We start from the raw sequence: 17,490 nt of genomic DNA on the forward strand, positions 1-17,490 counted from the left end.
AGTGAAAAATTAGTCTTTGGGGCTATCTTCTTTCTCTTCTTCGATCTTAGCAACCATTTCTACTTTTTCCTTTCTTACTTCTCATCTGAGTACTGGTCTATCTTTCCCTCTTTCCATATGCATATACTTCTATCACTGAAGTCCTTATTTTCTGTGGTTTCCAATAACATTCAACTTATTTCATGTAAGTAGACCAAAGAATCAGGCTACACAAACACACTTCCGCATACACACCATAACATAAAGATGCAAACAATGAAAATCCAAGTTAAAAGGATGTGAAAACCATCAAGCGTTGTAGGGGGAAAGAACGTGCACATAGAGAAATACAGGGTGTTTCAAAAATGACCGGTATATTTGAAACGGCAATAAAAACTAAAAGAGCAGCGATAGAAATACACCGTTTGTTGCAATATGCTTGGGACAACAGTACATTTTCAGGCAGACAAACTTTCGAAATTACAGTAGTTACAATTTTCAACAACAGATGGCGCTGCGGTCTGGGAAACTCTATAGTACGATATTTTCCACATATCCACCATGCGTAGCAATAATATGGCGTAGTCTCTGAATGAAATTACCCGAAACCTTTGACAACGTGTCTGGCGGAATGGCTTCACATGCAGATGAGATGTACTGCTTCAGCTGTTCCACTGTTTCTGGATTCTGGCGGTACACCTGGTCTTTCAAGTGTCCCCACAGAAAGAAGTCACAGGGGTTCATGTATGGCGAATACGGAGGCCAATCCACGCCGCCTCCTGTATGTTTCGGATAGCACAAAGCAATCACACGATCATCGAAATATTCATTCAGGAAATTAAAGACGTCGGCCGTGCAATGTGGCCGGGCACCATCTTGCATAAACCACGAGGTGTTCGCAGTGTCGTCTAAGGCAGTTTGTACTGCCACAAATTTACGAAGAATGTCCAGATAGCGTGATGCAGTAATCGTTTCGGATCTGAAAAATGGGCCAATGATTCCTTTGGAAGAAATGGCGGCCCACACCAGTACTTTTTGAGGATGCAGGGACGATGGGACTGCAACATGGGGCTTTTCGGTTCCCCATATGCGCCAGTTCTGTTTATTGACGAAGCCGTCCAGGTAAAAATAAGCTTCGTCAGTAAACCAAATGCTGCCCACATGCATATCACCGTCATCAATCCTGTGCACTATATCGTTAGCGAATGTCTCTCGTGCAGCAATGGTAGCGGCGCTGAGGGGTTGCCGCGTTTGAATTTTGTATGGATAGAGGTGTAAACTCTGGCGCGTGAGACGATACGTGGACATTGGCGTCATTTGGACCGCAGCAGCAACACGGCGAACGGAAACCCGAGGCCGCTGTTGGATCACCTGCTGCACTAGCTGCGCGTTGCCCTCTGTGGTTGCCGTACGCGGTCGCCCTACCTTTCCAGCACGTTCATCCGTCACGTTCCCAGTCCGTTGAAATTTTTCAAACAGATCCTTTATTGTATCACTTTTTGGTCCTTTGGTTACATTAAACCTCCGTTGAAAACTTCGTCTTGTTGCAACAACACTGTGTTCTAGGCGGTGGAATTCCAACACCAGAAAAATCCTCTGTTCTAAGGAATAAACCATGTTGTCTACAGCACACTTGCACGTTGTGAACAGCACACGCTTACAACAGAAAGACGACGTACAGAATAGCGCACCCACAGACTGCGTTGTCTTCTAAATCTTTCACATCACTTGCAGCGCCATCTGTTGTTGAAAATTGTAACTACTGTAATTTCGAAAGTTTGTCCGCCTGAAAATGTACTGTTGTCCCAAGCATATTACAACAAACGGTGTATTTCTACCGCTGCTCATTTAGATTTTATTGCCGTTTCAAATATACCGGTCATTTTTGAAACACCCTGTATGCACTAATGGTTGTTCATTGTGACAGTTCTACACCAAGGTACTTGAAAAAAACTATCATGTTGATAAGGAACATAACTAATGAGCCTAAGTCAGGGAGGAACTAATGTGATAACTGGTCAGGAATGTCAGTCTAACGAATATTCTGATGACTTCTAGGATAGTGGGACTCTTATAACCTAAGTAAGCATATTATATATTGAACAAAGTATGTAGGCATGAAGTATATGCTGGAAACATAGAAGTTGATAAGTAAAGGAGGACTCTAGGGTATAAAAGAGAAGTATGAAAAAGTGGGCATTAAGTAGGTTTTAGTTTTACCAGATAATAGTTATAGAGTACATAAAAATGTATACTAGAGCAATGAACCATGAGGCCTACTCAAGACTGATAAGGGGGTTTGCACCCAGCATCTATTGGATGAAAACGACAGATTGGCAGACCTAAGAAAGGCTGACCTATACTGTGTGGACAGGAGCACCAAGAAGGGGATTGACCTGTACCACAGGAAAATAGGAATTAAAAAAGGGGCGCACCTACCAAAACAGGAGAAAGTGTATTCATAGGATCAACCCATATGTGAGGTATAGGTACTGTTTCTAAAGGGGAAAGAACAGTATTGTGACAAAAGTCTCAAAAATTTTGTACAAATTGTTCTCATAGCATTATTATGTTTTATGAGTGTCAATAGGAACACTTATTTTGCCCAGAGTTCCTCCAGACTACAAAAAGTTTAAAAATAATAAGACCACTGCGTACTAAAGAAAAGTGCAAAGAATTGGAATAAAGAATAAAGTACTCAAGGGTCATGAACACCTGGAGTTTGCTATTGGAAATTGAGACAGAGTCCTAACAAATCCTAACTATTAGGAAAACTTACCAGATGACAGTGGAATATTCGGGGTTGATGTCAAAATAGAGTGAGAGTAGAATAACTAAAAGATTAGCTAAAATTTATTCTAAATGAGTACAAAGATCTATGTTGGAACGTATATTGTTAGAATTGTATGCGACATAAATTTAATAATGATTGTATAAAATATCGCGTGTTCAATTTAAGCGCGAGAAAATGCAGTGCTTCGAGAATTTTGGAGTAAATTTTAGAACCACTCGGCCTTACACCGTTTCAAACACCTGATATTTTAGAGGTGAGTGGGAGAAATCAATACACCCTACTGGCATCGCCTATTTGTATGTGCAGGTCAAAACACAGTTAGAGTGTGTGTGTGTGTGTGTGTGTGTGTGTGTGTGTGTGTGTGTGTATCAACATACCAACGTTTTCCGTTTGGTAAGTTACATCATCTCTGTTTTTTAGATATATTTTTCCCTCAATGTAAATTAAGATAGACACCCATGTTCAAATTGTGCAGCTGTTAATATTTACAATGAAACAACACTGGTGGACTTCTTAACGGGAAGCAAATATGAATTGGCTGCTCACCAATACTGCTCATGATACAGCTGCTCACATTGGTTGTTATCTCATGACTATCAAGCAAATATGGACTTGATCAGTGCAGGAGGATCCCACTTAATGCCAAGCAGGCTCTCCACAGCCCCAGGTGACCAGTGCCCCAGAGAACCGTCATACAGTTTGCTCAGTTATGCAAGACCATGCAGCTACATCACATACATTGAGGCAGAAAATGGGCTTGTTTGCAGCAAGGATAGTATCTACACAGTGTTATATATGTACCATGAACACTCAGCACCATGACCACTGTTGCAGTTTCCCCAAGACAACCGCAAAGAGTGGCACACCAACAATGGTGCACACAATGAGGCATACGAACAGTGGCACACCCAACAACAACATTACACACATTGGTGACACCAAGTCATCCTTTCAGATGAGTCCTGATTCTGCATATAGCACCAAAATGGACACATCCCTCTGTGGAGGCTCCAAGGAGAACAAACACTGTCAATATTTGTCATCAACATACCTGCCCCGCCCCTAGCAAGACAATACGGGGTGCAATTGGGCACACAACACAATCACCTCCAGTTCACACAGCTGATGATTTTAATAGCAGTCATTACATTTCTGAGATATTAAAACCGATGGCTGTGCCCTATCTTCAAAATCTTCACAATGTAATTTTTCAACAAGATTACACAAAATTACTAGCTGCCCAAGTTGTCCTAATCCACCTCAATGTAGAGGGTGTGCAACCATTGTCTTGGCTGTACTTTCTCCAAATCTCGACCCGCTTGAAAACATCTGATCACAGACTCCCGAGACACTGGCATGCTACCACTTGCCACCTGTATGATTGATAAAATTTGCACAGATTTCAAGCAGCATGATATAACATATCTGTCTCTGCCATCCTAGCTCAATGAGGTACTCTGGCCATACAGGTTAGAGCCACTGTACGGTGTCAATGTCCTCCTGCCGCTTTTTATCAAATGATTGCTTGGTCTGTTTCCTCAACACACCATATCACAGTGGTAAACATAAACATAAAAATATGAACACCACTCACAGATTAGCCTTCACGCCTGATCTGCCTGCAAGACAGTACAAAAAGTGAGCTATGACTGTGAGACGTATGATCAGCGTGCTGCCAATCCCTCCAGCTGTTACTGACAGTAAGTGATTCGTGGTAATGCCGCTGCTTCTTTATTCAAACAGTTCCTCATCTGATTCTTGAGTTTCTCCCGGCATATTTGATAATCAAAATATCCACGGGTGTACTGCCGGTCTACAGTGTCTAACGGGCACAATATTTCGGCGATCATACATGTCCTCATCTATTTTAATGAGCTGAGTGGAGCCTGTTCCAGACCTCCCCAACTCAGAAAAATCCGGGTATGGTGGTGGTTTTTGTAAGAGTAATATGGTGGATAACGGGAGGTGGCACACCAATCAAACTCCAACTCACTCGCCAGTTAACTGAGTCCTTCGACCAGCCTTATATACGTCCCTGGCTGTATGTTTCCTGCATTCATCCACAAGCAAGCTTACCATTGTCCTCACTTTTGCCTTTGCTTACAAGAAACCATGAAATTAACGCTATGGTTTGTCCATAACCACAAAAAATAACATGACAATGTTAGAATTACTGAGTAGAGTAGAACTTCCAAAAATACAATGACAGGAAAAAAAATCGCAATACCAAGAAGGAGACGTGCAAGATATATGAAAGTTGGTTGGCTTGTTTCTACATCTGCAAGATGTCGTTTAACCAAATTTTACACCAGTCTCATAGGAGTGGTGCTAGCAGCACCACTAGGAGGATGCAAATCCGGTTTGCTTTAAATACACAAGTGTTAGTTACCTTCGAGATTGGCGCCAGAGTGACACATGAACTGGTACAAATCTGTTATTTTAAGGACAGCTCCATGCCGAACGCCCTGTTGTGTGCATTCCGCTGGCCCCAAATCACCACTCTTTGGGATTTCAGTGGTGTCAAGAGAGCTCAGTGGAGAGCAGAATGGAGATCTGTTGCTTTTTTCTAATGAAAACTGGTTCTGCCTCAGTGCCAGTGATGGGCGTGTCTTGGTTCGAAAGAGGTCAGGTGAGTGCCTGCAACTAACCTGCCTGTGATATAGACACACTGGATGTATACATGGAGTTACGGTCTGCGGTGTGATTTTGTGTGACAGCAGGAACAATCTCGTGGTTACCCCATGCACTCTGACTGCAGATTTGTATGTCAATCTTATTATTCAACCTACTGCGCTGCCATTCATGAACAGTATTCCAGGGGATGTTTTCCAAACAAACACCACTCACATGCTGCTGTCATTACCGAACATGCTCTACAGAGCAACAACATGTTGCCTTGGTCTGCTCTACCACAAGATCTGCCCCCAATTGAGCATGTATGGACCATCATTTGACGACAATGCCAGTGTCATGGATAAACAGCATTAACCATACGGGTATTGACTGACCACATGCAACAGGCATGGAACTCTATCCCACACATGTATGACACAATGCAAGCAATTTCGCATTCTTAAAGTTAACATTCTGGCAGTTACACTGTTTATTACAGTACCACCAATTCACTTTTGCAATGGTTTTTCTTGCAATTACATTAACCTACGAACTTACAACATTAATCATTTAAATTTGTTACCTAGACAAATGTATCCCCAAAATTTCATTACTCTACATTAATTATTTCTTGATGGTGGGTTTTTTTTTCAGATAATGTATTAACACAGCCACAATCAAAAACACAGTGTTGTGTTGTAGTTGCAGAGACAGTAACATTAAACTAGGTACGAAAATTTATGTCATAATATTTTATTAATTACTAAATGAAATCAGGATGAAACTAGGTTCAGGTGCACAAGTAAATCTCAGAGATCTTCACTGTCCTAAAAATGTTTCAAAATTTAGCATACTTAGAAGAAGAAACCTAAGTTAACGTATCTGCAAATTCCACACACAATTGTATCTTTTTTAGAGGAAATGACAAAATACATGACTTATAAAAACTTTTACCATAGAAAACAGAAATTATTGAGAATTGATTGTTACCTGGTCAAATTCCAACAGTTCTTGAACTTTAGCTTGCATTATTTTTTGTAATTTCGCTGCATCCTGAAATTTAGAAGACAAAATAACATGAAATACACAACATAAAACAGTCACATGTGGAAAGGTATAAAGGAAATCTTTTGCTATCTACAATGAAACTTTTCATGCAAGTTCTGAATTCTGCTGAATTATCATGGACACCATTTGTGAAGTGCATACAGAACCTACCACAAAGCCAGTCTCATTGCCTTTCTTCTATTTTTATTTAAAACTTCTCCCAATTAACATTTTTTATATTTAATATGTGGATTTTCTGTTCACATCGAACACCTACTGTAATTCCCATTGTCTGGGGTCCCAAATAAAGTCCATTTCCTTCCTCCAATGATAAGCCAATATGGAACTATTATGCCTCAGTAACAGGATATCTAATCTCAACTATTTACTTATTACAGGGTGTATACATGGAGAAGGAAAAAAAATTCCTGGATTTCCCGGTTAAAAATATACTTTCTCCCGGATGGAAACATAGTTTTTCCCTGTTAATTGACAGTATATTTTCTCTCGTATCTGTATAACTTATCAATCCTTTGAATGGTTATGGTTTTATACATGGGTGTAGTATTTCCCGGCGCTTTAGAAAACGAAACACCTTTTGGAAAGATGTTTGATGTGCAGTAACGTGTACGCTGCATATTTTCGTATTACGACAGTATAAATTCGAATTCCACCAAACACCGCATGTTACTTTCCGAAGCATTGAAATCGAGATTGCGATGCGTATTTGTAAGGCAGTCATAGCTCATGTCACATGATCTCGCCAGCCAATGACAGCAGATATTTAGAGTTTCAGACACATGGTGTGGCAAGCCAATAGCAACATCACTGTTAAGTAGCGCGAACACACGAACAGGAATAGTTAATGGTTTAAATTAATATATATAATGGTACTACAAGAAACACAAAGCTTTCACATATAATATTGGTCTCTAAGGCCAATTCGCTGCAAGAGAAGCTAAGCTTTCACATACAATGTTGGTCTTTTATGCACGCATTACATTTTAAGATGTATCACACAAATGTGCCAGTAATTTTTTTATTAACAACATAAAAGTGTGATCTTCTGGGCTATAAATTCTTCTAAGTGGCTCGTCATCAAACAGCTGGTTTTTAAATGAGTCCCAGATTCCCAGTGAAGTCGGCATCGACCTGATATTAAGCTTTTCAATGTGGTTTCGGGATGTAAATTTCCTTGGGTACCAGTACTTTGTTATCTCATGTCTGGTTCTTTGTTATGTCATAATGCCATACATGCTAGAAGATGAAAACGTACACTTGAAATGCACCGAACAGTTGAAACTTGCCAATAGTATGAAATTAAACCCTTTGTTTCAGATATATTGACTGCCTCAGCGAAAAAGATTAATACAAGAAAATTCTTCCAGCAAACCGATAAATATAACTTCATTGTTCTGCATGGCAATTAAAGCTCGACTGTCAGAAAGGTGGAAATAAAATAAAATCTGAAACTAATAACGTATTTCAGCCTTCCGTAATTATGTGAATGTATTTTAATTCACATGATAGCTCCCGGCCAAAGAAAGCAATTTTGTTTTCATTTGATGTGAGTGCACTAGACAAAGAGGAAACAGCAAAATCACTAAATGTAAACACGGGTCACATGGAGATTACCCGTTTCCCTATTATAACTCAGACTGCTCCGCACATCAGACCCGTATCTACGATATTTCCGAACCGTGGCAATAGTAGATAGTGGCGTCCCTCGAGCGTTTGACATAGGACGTCAAAATTTTTTCTAAAAATCGAATTTTCAAAAATACGTTCATTTTGTAGTGCACATCTTTCTGAAGACTCTGGTACATAAAACATACCGTGTCCAAGGAATTGTAAGACATGTTATCTGATCTTAAGTGTGCCAAAGTGCAGCGCCACACCTCTTCACGCAGCATTCTTCTATCGCACGTCACTGTATTTCGGTCTGTGGAATTGAAACGTGTATATTTTGTACTGGATGCCATCAAACTATATTCAGGACAGCGGAAATTAAAATGTCCTATGGTGCCTCTCCTGCTTCCAGTCGGCCGGTTTGACATCCTGCCCCTCTTTTTTCTTTTTAAAAAAAAAGCTCTTCAGAAAATTTGCACTCTTTATTCCCTATTAGCTAACAACTTGCTGCTTTGTGTGACATAAAATTAAGTATAGGATACATAAAGCCAGTAAAGAGAAGAGACAAGCAAGACAGTACACATTTCTTCAATCCTTAGCTCCTACAATTTTTTTCTCTCTAATCTTGCTACAGCTTTACATGGCGTGCTTTCCTTTCTGCGAAAGGATCTTTTACCTCATCAAAGTTCGTCAAACATTTTGCTACTTGAAAAATTGAAATGTCGTTGTCTAATACTGAAAAAGCTGTAATCACAAATAGGCCCAAGACGGGTGTGGTTTCTCGACCTGATTACATATATTTTGTCACTGCCTGCAAGATAAAACAAAATAGGCCTTTATAATACTGCAGCAATTGTAACACATGCCAAATAAACGAGACTGTTTTGGCAGAAATTGTCATTTTTATAACATGGCAGATTATAATTCACAAAGTGCCAATATCAAATGCCTATTAGGCCTACTACAAGCAAAAAGCTTTACGTTAGGAAATAGTTTTACACTTCATTCATACGCTCCGGTTTCTCAAGCATGAGATCGAAAAGTAGTAGTGCGAAATTTTTATAGAAATTTGAAATTTTCTTATTCTTCCATAATTTGTGTGATGTGTCCGTTTCTTCTCTTCCTCGTTCTAACAAACAATGTTGTCATCACTAATTCTGTATCTATTCCTGCCAATGTCAAAAGTTATTCGCCGGTTAACTTCACTAACTCTGCCAGAATCACCAGTTTAGTTATCCCGCAATTATTCTCCGGTTAGGCATTGTTACGTGTTCGTACTGTGTTCGTACAATGCATTTTCCGGGCTACTTCCAGAATAGACCTTAAAGCAGCTGCCAGCCGGAGACCGTACAACTGGCCCTTGCTAGTATAGCAGCGATCTGGCCAAAAATTTTCTGTCAAAATTTCATTTTCTTGGATACACCAAGAAGATAATACGTAATCTTTCTTACCCGTTATTCCTGTTAGTCGTTTATTCACACTCTGGTAGTCTGAATCTATGAATTTTGCTGGTAATCGCAACAACGCTCATCGTTCACAAACCCTACCAACCACATAATCAGACAGTGGTTGCCTTTCTTTCATTCAGCTATACTCTGCTCATCCCGTATAGCCCGTTTTGTCTGCAGGAAAGTTCATTTCTAGATGTGACGAGGATTCCACTGACAGAGACATCACGTACACTATGCACACATTCACAAATCAACTTACGATTCATTCACAAATCAACTTAGAATGTGTTCAACAATGTTCAAAAACCGACAGGGACGAATAATCGATAGACCAACTTGCGCTGGATGCTAGGCGCTTTGTGAAACAAGGTTTATATGAATTTGCCCCCCCCCCCCTCCCCATGCACGCCTAGATCCAGGGCTGCTGCGCAATCTGGCAGCTTGAGCGTGCCAGTAAAATTTTTCCCGGTAGTACCTAGCTGCTTTTATACTGTGACTGCTTACACAGCTAACAGCCACATTTCTGTAACCGGAAGCGGAAGGAGATGCCACTCTACTGTGCATGCACATGATCCCACTCGTAACTGCTAAAACAAATCTAATGTTAACAGTTGTGGCGTCATGCTCATCGGAGGCAATTTGTTGTTACGAAGCATTGCATAGTCTTCCTAAAGCCTTTGACACATTTTGCTGTTGGCAGACGCTTGTATGAGCACTGTGTATTGTTGCTGTATATGGCACATTTCCTTTGCAATTAAAGTTTTATTTTAGTTTTTTCTCTCGTTCACGTTTTATGGCTGCAGTATTATTCTGCAGTAGCAAGACACAGTAATATCCTTTGTTAGAGTATTGGTTCTTACCAGTCAAAGTTACAAAAATTTAACTGAGAACAAAAACAATCAAAAATTCCCGAAATTCAAAAAAATTCCTGGGTTTTTCCCGGTTTTCTCCCGGATGAAAAAATTCCCGGGTTTTGCCCGGATCTCCCGGTTGTCCCGGGTCGTAGACACCTTGTATTATCAACTGCAGTTGTATCAAACAAGCATGAATTTTGGTGGCCCAAGCTCATTTCAACACGATAAAGCTGCGCAGAGTGGCCATGCGGTTTGAGGCGCCATGTCACAGATTGCGCGGCCCCTCCCACCAGTGGTTCGAATCCTCCCTTTGTGTGTGTGTGTGTGTGTGTGTGTGTGTGTGTGTGTGTGTGTGTGTGTGTGTGTGCTTAGTGTAAGTTAGCTTAAATAGTGTGTAAGTCTAGGGACCGATGACCTCAGCAGTTTCGACCCTTAGAAATTCACAAATTTTGAACTTTGGACACAAACCTCACATCAACTGAAGGCTTCATAACAAAAGCAATTGATGGCAAGGGGTTATCAAACTATTTAGAATGTTTTTTCACTCTCTTGAAAAATGTAAATGCTTGACAAGGATCTTTTTGTGATGAAGTCTTCAATTACTCTAGCTTTTGTACTTGGGAACTTTCTGCCATAGAATAATTTTCAAAGATGGATAGGTCTGCCATTTATCTATCTAATACAACGCACATTTTACTGTTTACCTTCTGGCTCTGATTTAAGTACTGGCTTTCTTCCTCAGGCTCTTCAGAAAAATGGTGGATGTATTTTCCTATCTATAAAAGTTTTTAGCATCTTCACACAAAAATCGTATTATGTATTTATGTGAAATACCACAAGAAATGAGCCTCGAATTGCTCAAAACGTTTAGCCTTCAGTGTATGAAAGAATTTTTGTTATTCACTGAAATAGGATTTTACACAAACCAGGCACATTGTCTTAAGGAAATGCAGTGACTGACTCACAAAAACTTATTGTATATTTCAGCCCTACATCACACAAATGATATCGTTACTAGTTTCTTAGCTAGACATGTTGAGATGGTCAGTTTAAAAGTAAAGGAAAAGGGGGCTAGTAAACTACAAAATCAAAGTAATTTTTACACAAAACTACACACACTTTATGCACTAAATAGTAAAGCTTTAAAATACAACAGAGCAATTAGGAGATGTGCTCACGATGGGCACATATCTGCACTCTGGTTGTTGCAACTGGAGGCTACTGTTAACTGAGCAACAGTATACAGTTGATTATTTGCCATACAAAAATAGTGGATTAAAATATTCACAATATAAAGTGATTGTGAGATCTATACTCCTCACAAACAAGCTCTGGAAAAGGAATTACATAACTACCAGTGTTGGTAAGTTAACTGTGCAATGCTCTCTTTGTAAACAGAGAAGTAAATCACTGTGACAGTTCTATAGACCTTGACAGTGAATAAATACCACGTTCAACAATGAAAGAATAAATTCTACTCACCACATAGAGGTGGTCTTGAGTGGCAGACAAGCACAATGGAAAAGTGGTAATTAATTGAAACCCTCAGCTGCCCCTCAGCTGCCGATAGGTGGTGTTGATATACCTCAATGGGACAGCTGAAATGTGTGCCCCGACCGGGACTCGAACCCGGGATCTCCTGCTTGCATGGCAGATGCTCTATCCACCTGAGCCACTGAGGACACAGATGAATAGCGTGACTGCAGGGACTTATCCCTTGCACGTTTCCTGTGAGACGCACATTCTCAACTGTCCACAATTCTACATATGTAACGTACCTAATAGATATTTGCCCATCCACTCATTACTTGCGCATGCACCTGTCAGCAGCTACGAGTTTCAATTAATTATCATTTATTCTAGAGAAGCTGCACGGTCATCAACAGTATCTGTTCTTTCGAGAACAGTTACTATCTTCACAATGAAAAGACATTATTCAGCTATCAGAGTTCCTTCATCAGACACAGACAACAAAGACACACATATTCAAACAGGCACAATGTGCATACACATGGACATTGTCGTCTACAGGTGCTAAGGCCCTTAGATGACAGTGGCTCTGTGTGTGTGTGTGTGTGTGTGTGTGGAGGGGGGTGGGGGCCCTAACGCATGTACAAATTTGTTGATGTATAGGTCTGACTAAGGACTTTTGATTGATAGCTGAGTGATACCTAGCAGCCTTTTTCATTGTGCCTGTCTGCCCACTCAATGCCTGCTCTACACAGTAACAGCATTTATCATTTCATTTATTTACAGAATTTTAACTCTCAGGGTATTTACACATCTTGAAAGAGATTTATACCTGGCAATACAAATAAATACACGAAGTTTACTACACAGCACATGTAACTATTCCAATAAATGATTACCTCAACAATGCAACATAGCATTCACAAGCTAAACTTATTTTCATATTTCCAGCTGGAGAGAGAATACCATTTTTACGTGCAATGTTTCAGTGAATAACCTAGTTAAGTCCACAAGTTGATGCTGTAGCTGACTGTTCTCAAAATATCGTACATATGAATGGATTGTCAACATGGCTGAACAAACGAAAATACGCTTTTATCAATCGCACTGGAAAATCTAGTATATCACTAGGGTGGAAAATTCTCTGCATACCCGCCAGGTTAGCCGAGATGCTAATGTGCTGCTTCCTGGACTAGGGTAGGCGCAACGGCAGATTAATAATGAGGGCCGATGTGTCGGCCAGCCTGGATGCAATTTTTAGGTAGTTTTCCACATCCCACTAGGTGAATACCGGGCTGGTCTCCATGTCCCGCCTCAGTTACATGACTCGCAGACACTTTAAAACATTCACACTATTTCATGGCTTCACTCTACGCAGACAGCTGGGGTACACTAATTCTGTCCCAGGGGGGATACGGGGTGGCAACAGGAAGGGCATCCAGCCACCCTCTAACAATGTTGTTGTTGTTGTTGTTGTTGTCGTCTTCAGTCCTGAGACTGGCTTGATGCAGTTCTCCATGCTACTCTATCCTGTGCAAGCTTCTTCATCTCCCAGTACCTACTGCAACCTACATCCTTCTGAATCTGCTTAGTGTATTCATCTCTTGGACTCCCTCTACGATTTTTACCCTCCACGCTGCCCTCCAATACTAAATTGGTGATCCCTTGATGCCTCAGAACATGTCCTACCAACCGATCCCTTCTTTTAGTCAAGTTGTGCCACAAACTTCTCTTCTCCCCAATCCTATTCAATACCTCCTCATTAGTTGTGTGATCTACCCATCTAATCTTCAGCATTCTTCTGTAGCACCACATTTTGAAAGCTTCAACTCTCTTCTTGTCCAAAATAGTTATCGTCCATGTTTCACTTCCATACATGGCTACGCTCCATACAAATACTTTCAGAAACGACTTCCTGACACTTAAATCTATACTCGATGTTAACAAATTTCTCTTCTTCAGAAATGCTTTCCTTGCCATTGCCCGTCTACATTTTATATCCTCTCTACTTTGACCATGGTCAGTTATTTTGCTCCCCAAATAGCAAAATTCCTTTACTACTTTAAGTGTCTCATTTCCTAATCTAATTCCCTCAGCATCACCCAACTTAATTCGACTACATTCCATTATCCTTGTTTTGCTTTTGTTGATGTTCATCTTATACCCTCCTTTCAAGACACTGTCCATTCCGTTCAACTGCTCTTCCAAGTCCTTTCCTGTCTCTGACAGAATTACAATGTCATTGGCGAACCTCAATGTTTTTATTTCTTCTCCATGGATTTTAATACCCACTCTGAATTTTTCTTTTGTTTCCTTCACTGCTTGCTCAATATACAGATTGAGTAACATCGGGGAGAGGCTACAACCCTGTCTCACTCCCTTCCCAACCACTGCTTCCCTTTCATGCCCCCTCTATTCTTATAACTGCCATCTGGTTTCTGTGTGAATTGTAAATAGCTTTTCACTCCCTGTATTTTACCCCTGCCACCTTCAGAATTTGAAAGAGAGTATTCTAGTCAACCTCTACCAGTAACATTGCCAAATTCATAGAAAAAGGGCTTACCCCGTGCTGAAAGTACAAGAAAGGCCCAAGGAAACTAATGTGTATACAGTTATTTGATAGACTGGGCTGCATCCTGAAAGGCTCTTCCAACCTACTGTCCAGCTCTCCAGTCCAACATTTTGGTAACAGGTTTGTCTTTCAGGATGATAATACACAAGTACACTGTGCCCACTTCGTAAAAGCCTTCCTCCTGGAAGCAGGAATCTGTTCATTATTTGTTGACATTAACAAGCATGAGAGTGCTAGACATTAAGTTGAAACTTGCAGTGCACTGTCACAGGGATCCTCATTACATACTGCACTACCTCTCAGAAAGGCCACCATTGGAAAAGTCATGCAGGTTGAGCAGTAACATCTTGACCACCTCACAAATAACATGCCGAAGAGGACACAAGCAAGTCACAATGCAGAGGATGGAGCAATACAGTATTCAAAATTACCCACACACCAGATTTAAATTTCACAACTGTGCACATTCCAACTGGCTGTCTTTACTTCGATTATTGTTTTATTTTTATGTAACACTGAAGCTATTCTTACTACCAAAGGCATTTCATATATGTGACCAAATTTAGTTGTTTAAGAAAGAAAGAGTTCTGCTACCTGAATATACAATTTCTTTGTAAATAATGTATTACAAACCTTATAAAGACGGGAATCAGCCCTGTTGTACTTCTTTGCATTTTCAAACATGATATTCATGTCACCAGCCACTTCACTAACTGTTCCATATTCGCCTCTCTGAAACAATGGTTCCAAAACAATCCAAATTTACATATAATGACTACAACACAAATATCAGTTTAAGATATTCTTAAACATAATTTCACAGATGCAAGTTTTTCTGTAAAACTGATGTAGAAAAACATTATTAACTTTGCCATTATTTAAAATTTCCAAAAGATTTTCATCAATCCCTATATACTTCAGACAGCTTTACAGAGCTGAACATTTAACCCATATCAAAGAACAGATAGGTACACTTCTCCTTAGACATAAGAATTTTTTGTCATTAAAAAACTGCCTCCCTTTCAGCATAACCTGTGTGTTAAGACAGTGGGGTTTAAACTTGCCACTCCTACTTGACGCAAGTCAGCATCATCCCTCTTGGATTTAAAAGTAATACACAAAATAATCTGAGGACCATGGTGAAAAATCTGGGAAAGACAATATGAATTAGGATCAACTGCTACTTACAACAGAGAAAAGATGGTGAGAGGCAGATGGCACATTTAAAAGTAGACTACATTATTTATGTATAAACATTGTGTGTGTGTGTGTGTGTGTGTGTGTGTGTGTGTGTGTTTCTTAATGAGAAGGAGGATTGTGTCTGACGGCTTTGTGTACTTTTCACTGCACTTTTAAATGTTCCTGTCTGCCACTCAATGCCTCGTCTGTCTGTTTAATAGTGATCCACCCTAATTCAAAATGTTGAAGACCATAGCAGTCACATAGACCATTTATTTTGTGCCTTTATATATGAACTGTTGCTTACAGTTTGACATAAAAACAAGCTGAGAATGGCTGTTACACTGTGCCCTTATTCTTGCTTGGAAATTTACTTTTTACCAATATCCCAAAACTTTGCATCAATATGTGTGACACTGACTAATATTATTTGGGGAAAATAGGGATTAAACCCAACACAGAGTAAACAATTCCAAATAGCTGATCTGTCTGGTGCAACAGAACTCAAAATTAAAGCAGAAACTTCGAATTCCAAATTTACAAGTAATTTGTGTGGAAATATCCTACTATGCTCAAAACCTCAAGAGAGTGATGTAAATAATCATCTCCAGTATCAAAATAACTGAAAATCAGAAAGGTGCTAGGCTCTGAAAAAGAGGACTGAATAAGAGTCTGTAGCTTACCACTTTCTTAGTTTAGCATAGTGATAGGGATGCACCTACCAAAAATCAAGCATCTCAGAGCACACTGGATGATGCTGATACAAATCACTATGAAAAAGGTAAAGTTGGGAACGCTACAAGGACTGTTTATGTTCCGCACACGTGTAATGATTTAGAGACACTTCCTATGATTGCTGACAGGGATGCTGTCAACAATAAAGCAACACACTACAAGATACATGTAAGGAAACCCAGGCAACATTATTAAGGGAGAGGGAATGTGCCCCTAATATTCTACTGACGTATTATCAAAAATTCCTTCAATCAGGTTGGTTCAACATATATTGTTAACATTTTCAAAGTGTTACAGGTACAAACATGTAAGGTGATCTGTGGGAAGGGAATAGACCACTAAAGTGATTGTATGCAAGCTTTGGTTGGGGGAGAGGTGAGATACGTCACTAAGTTGGCTACACCACTTTTAGCCCTCTCCCTGATGGGTTCATTCTTTTTAAGAATATTGCACCTCCTCACAACAGGTTTACTGGTACTTTTAAAACTTAACACTCAGTTTCTCCATGTGTGTCCTCAACACATTCAGGTTCAACCTCAGTATGAGAGTAAATTTTCTGTAGAGGTTTTTTCTACATCTTGCCCTTTTTTTTTTTCCTTGCTGCCTAGATTCTGATGTATGGCATGGGAGGTTGAGAGGAGTGACTAGTTTATTTCCTACAACAGACTTCATATCTGATTATTTCTGTGGATGGGTCATCAGTCAAAACAAGCATAGAATATGTCATCTGTTTAGAAAAAGAGTGACAGAAGCTGTTTTAGAAGTATGTCATATTTTGGGAAAATTTTTTCACAAACAATTATTCTAAAATAAGGAACATCAGACAGAAGTTACTTACATTTTCAATACAAATGCATATTTCTTTTCCTTATTAATGTTCTCTTCTGGACATCTGTTTTTCCATAAGTGATATAAAACCTGTGTTTTTGACATTAGATCACACTTTATGACCGCAGATTTCACGAAAGCCCAAAACTAAAGAAAGTAACCATCTTGAAAATAAGTTGTATGAGTGAAAATGCTGAAGAATGTTTAAATTTTTTATTCATCCTTCTCAGTTCCTTTCCAGTGTAACATAATCTGCGTAAAATACACAATTTACCAAATTTTATCCAGTTCCACAAAAATTTCGTACTGGGATCTCCATCCAGGGCTGTGTGTGCCATC

The 17,490-nt window shown here is 39.7% G+C and overlaps 1 protein-coding gene across 13 annotated transcripts in view; it reads right to left on the reverse strand.

Annotated features, from left to right (window-relative positions):
• Positions 1 to 17,490, reverse strand: part of LOC124622653 (protein polybromo-1) — a 336,599-nt gene that overhangs the window by 200,785 nt on the left and 118,324 nt on the right. For all 13 annotated transcript variants that reach the window (XR_006980668.1, XM_047148440.1, XM_047148439.1 and 10 more), the window contains 2 exons: positions 15,043 to 15,141; positions 6,377 to 6,439 (listed from right to left, as the gene is read on the reverse strand). Coding sequence is in view for 12 of the 13 variants with exons in the window: in XM_047148440.1 (XP_047004396.1) it covers positions 6,377 to 6,439; positions 15,043 to 15,141 (162 nt within the window). In the remaining variant the exon portion in view is untranslated. The remainder of the gene's footprint in view (positions 1 to 6,376; positions 6,440 to 15,042; positions 15,142 to 17,490) is intronic.

This window comes from Schistocerca americana, chromosome 7 (assembly GCF_021461395.2).
Source record: "Schistocerca americana isolate TAMUIC-IGC-003095 chromosome 7, iqSchAmer2.1, whole genome shotgun sequence".
NCBI classification, from domain to species: domain Eukaryota; kingdom Metazoa; phylum Arthropoda; class Insecta; order Orthoptera; family Acrididae; genus Schistocerca; species Schistocerca americana.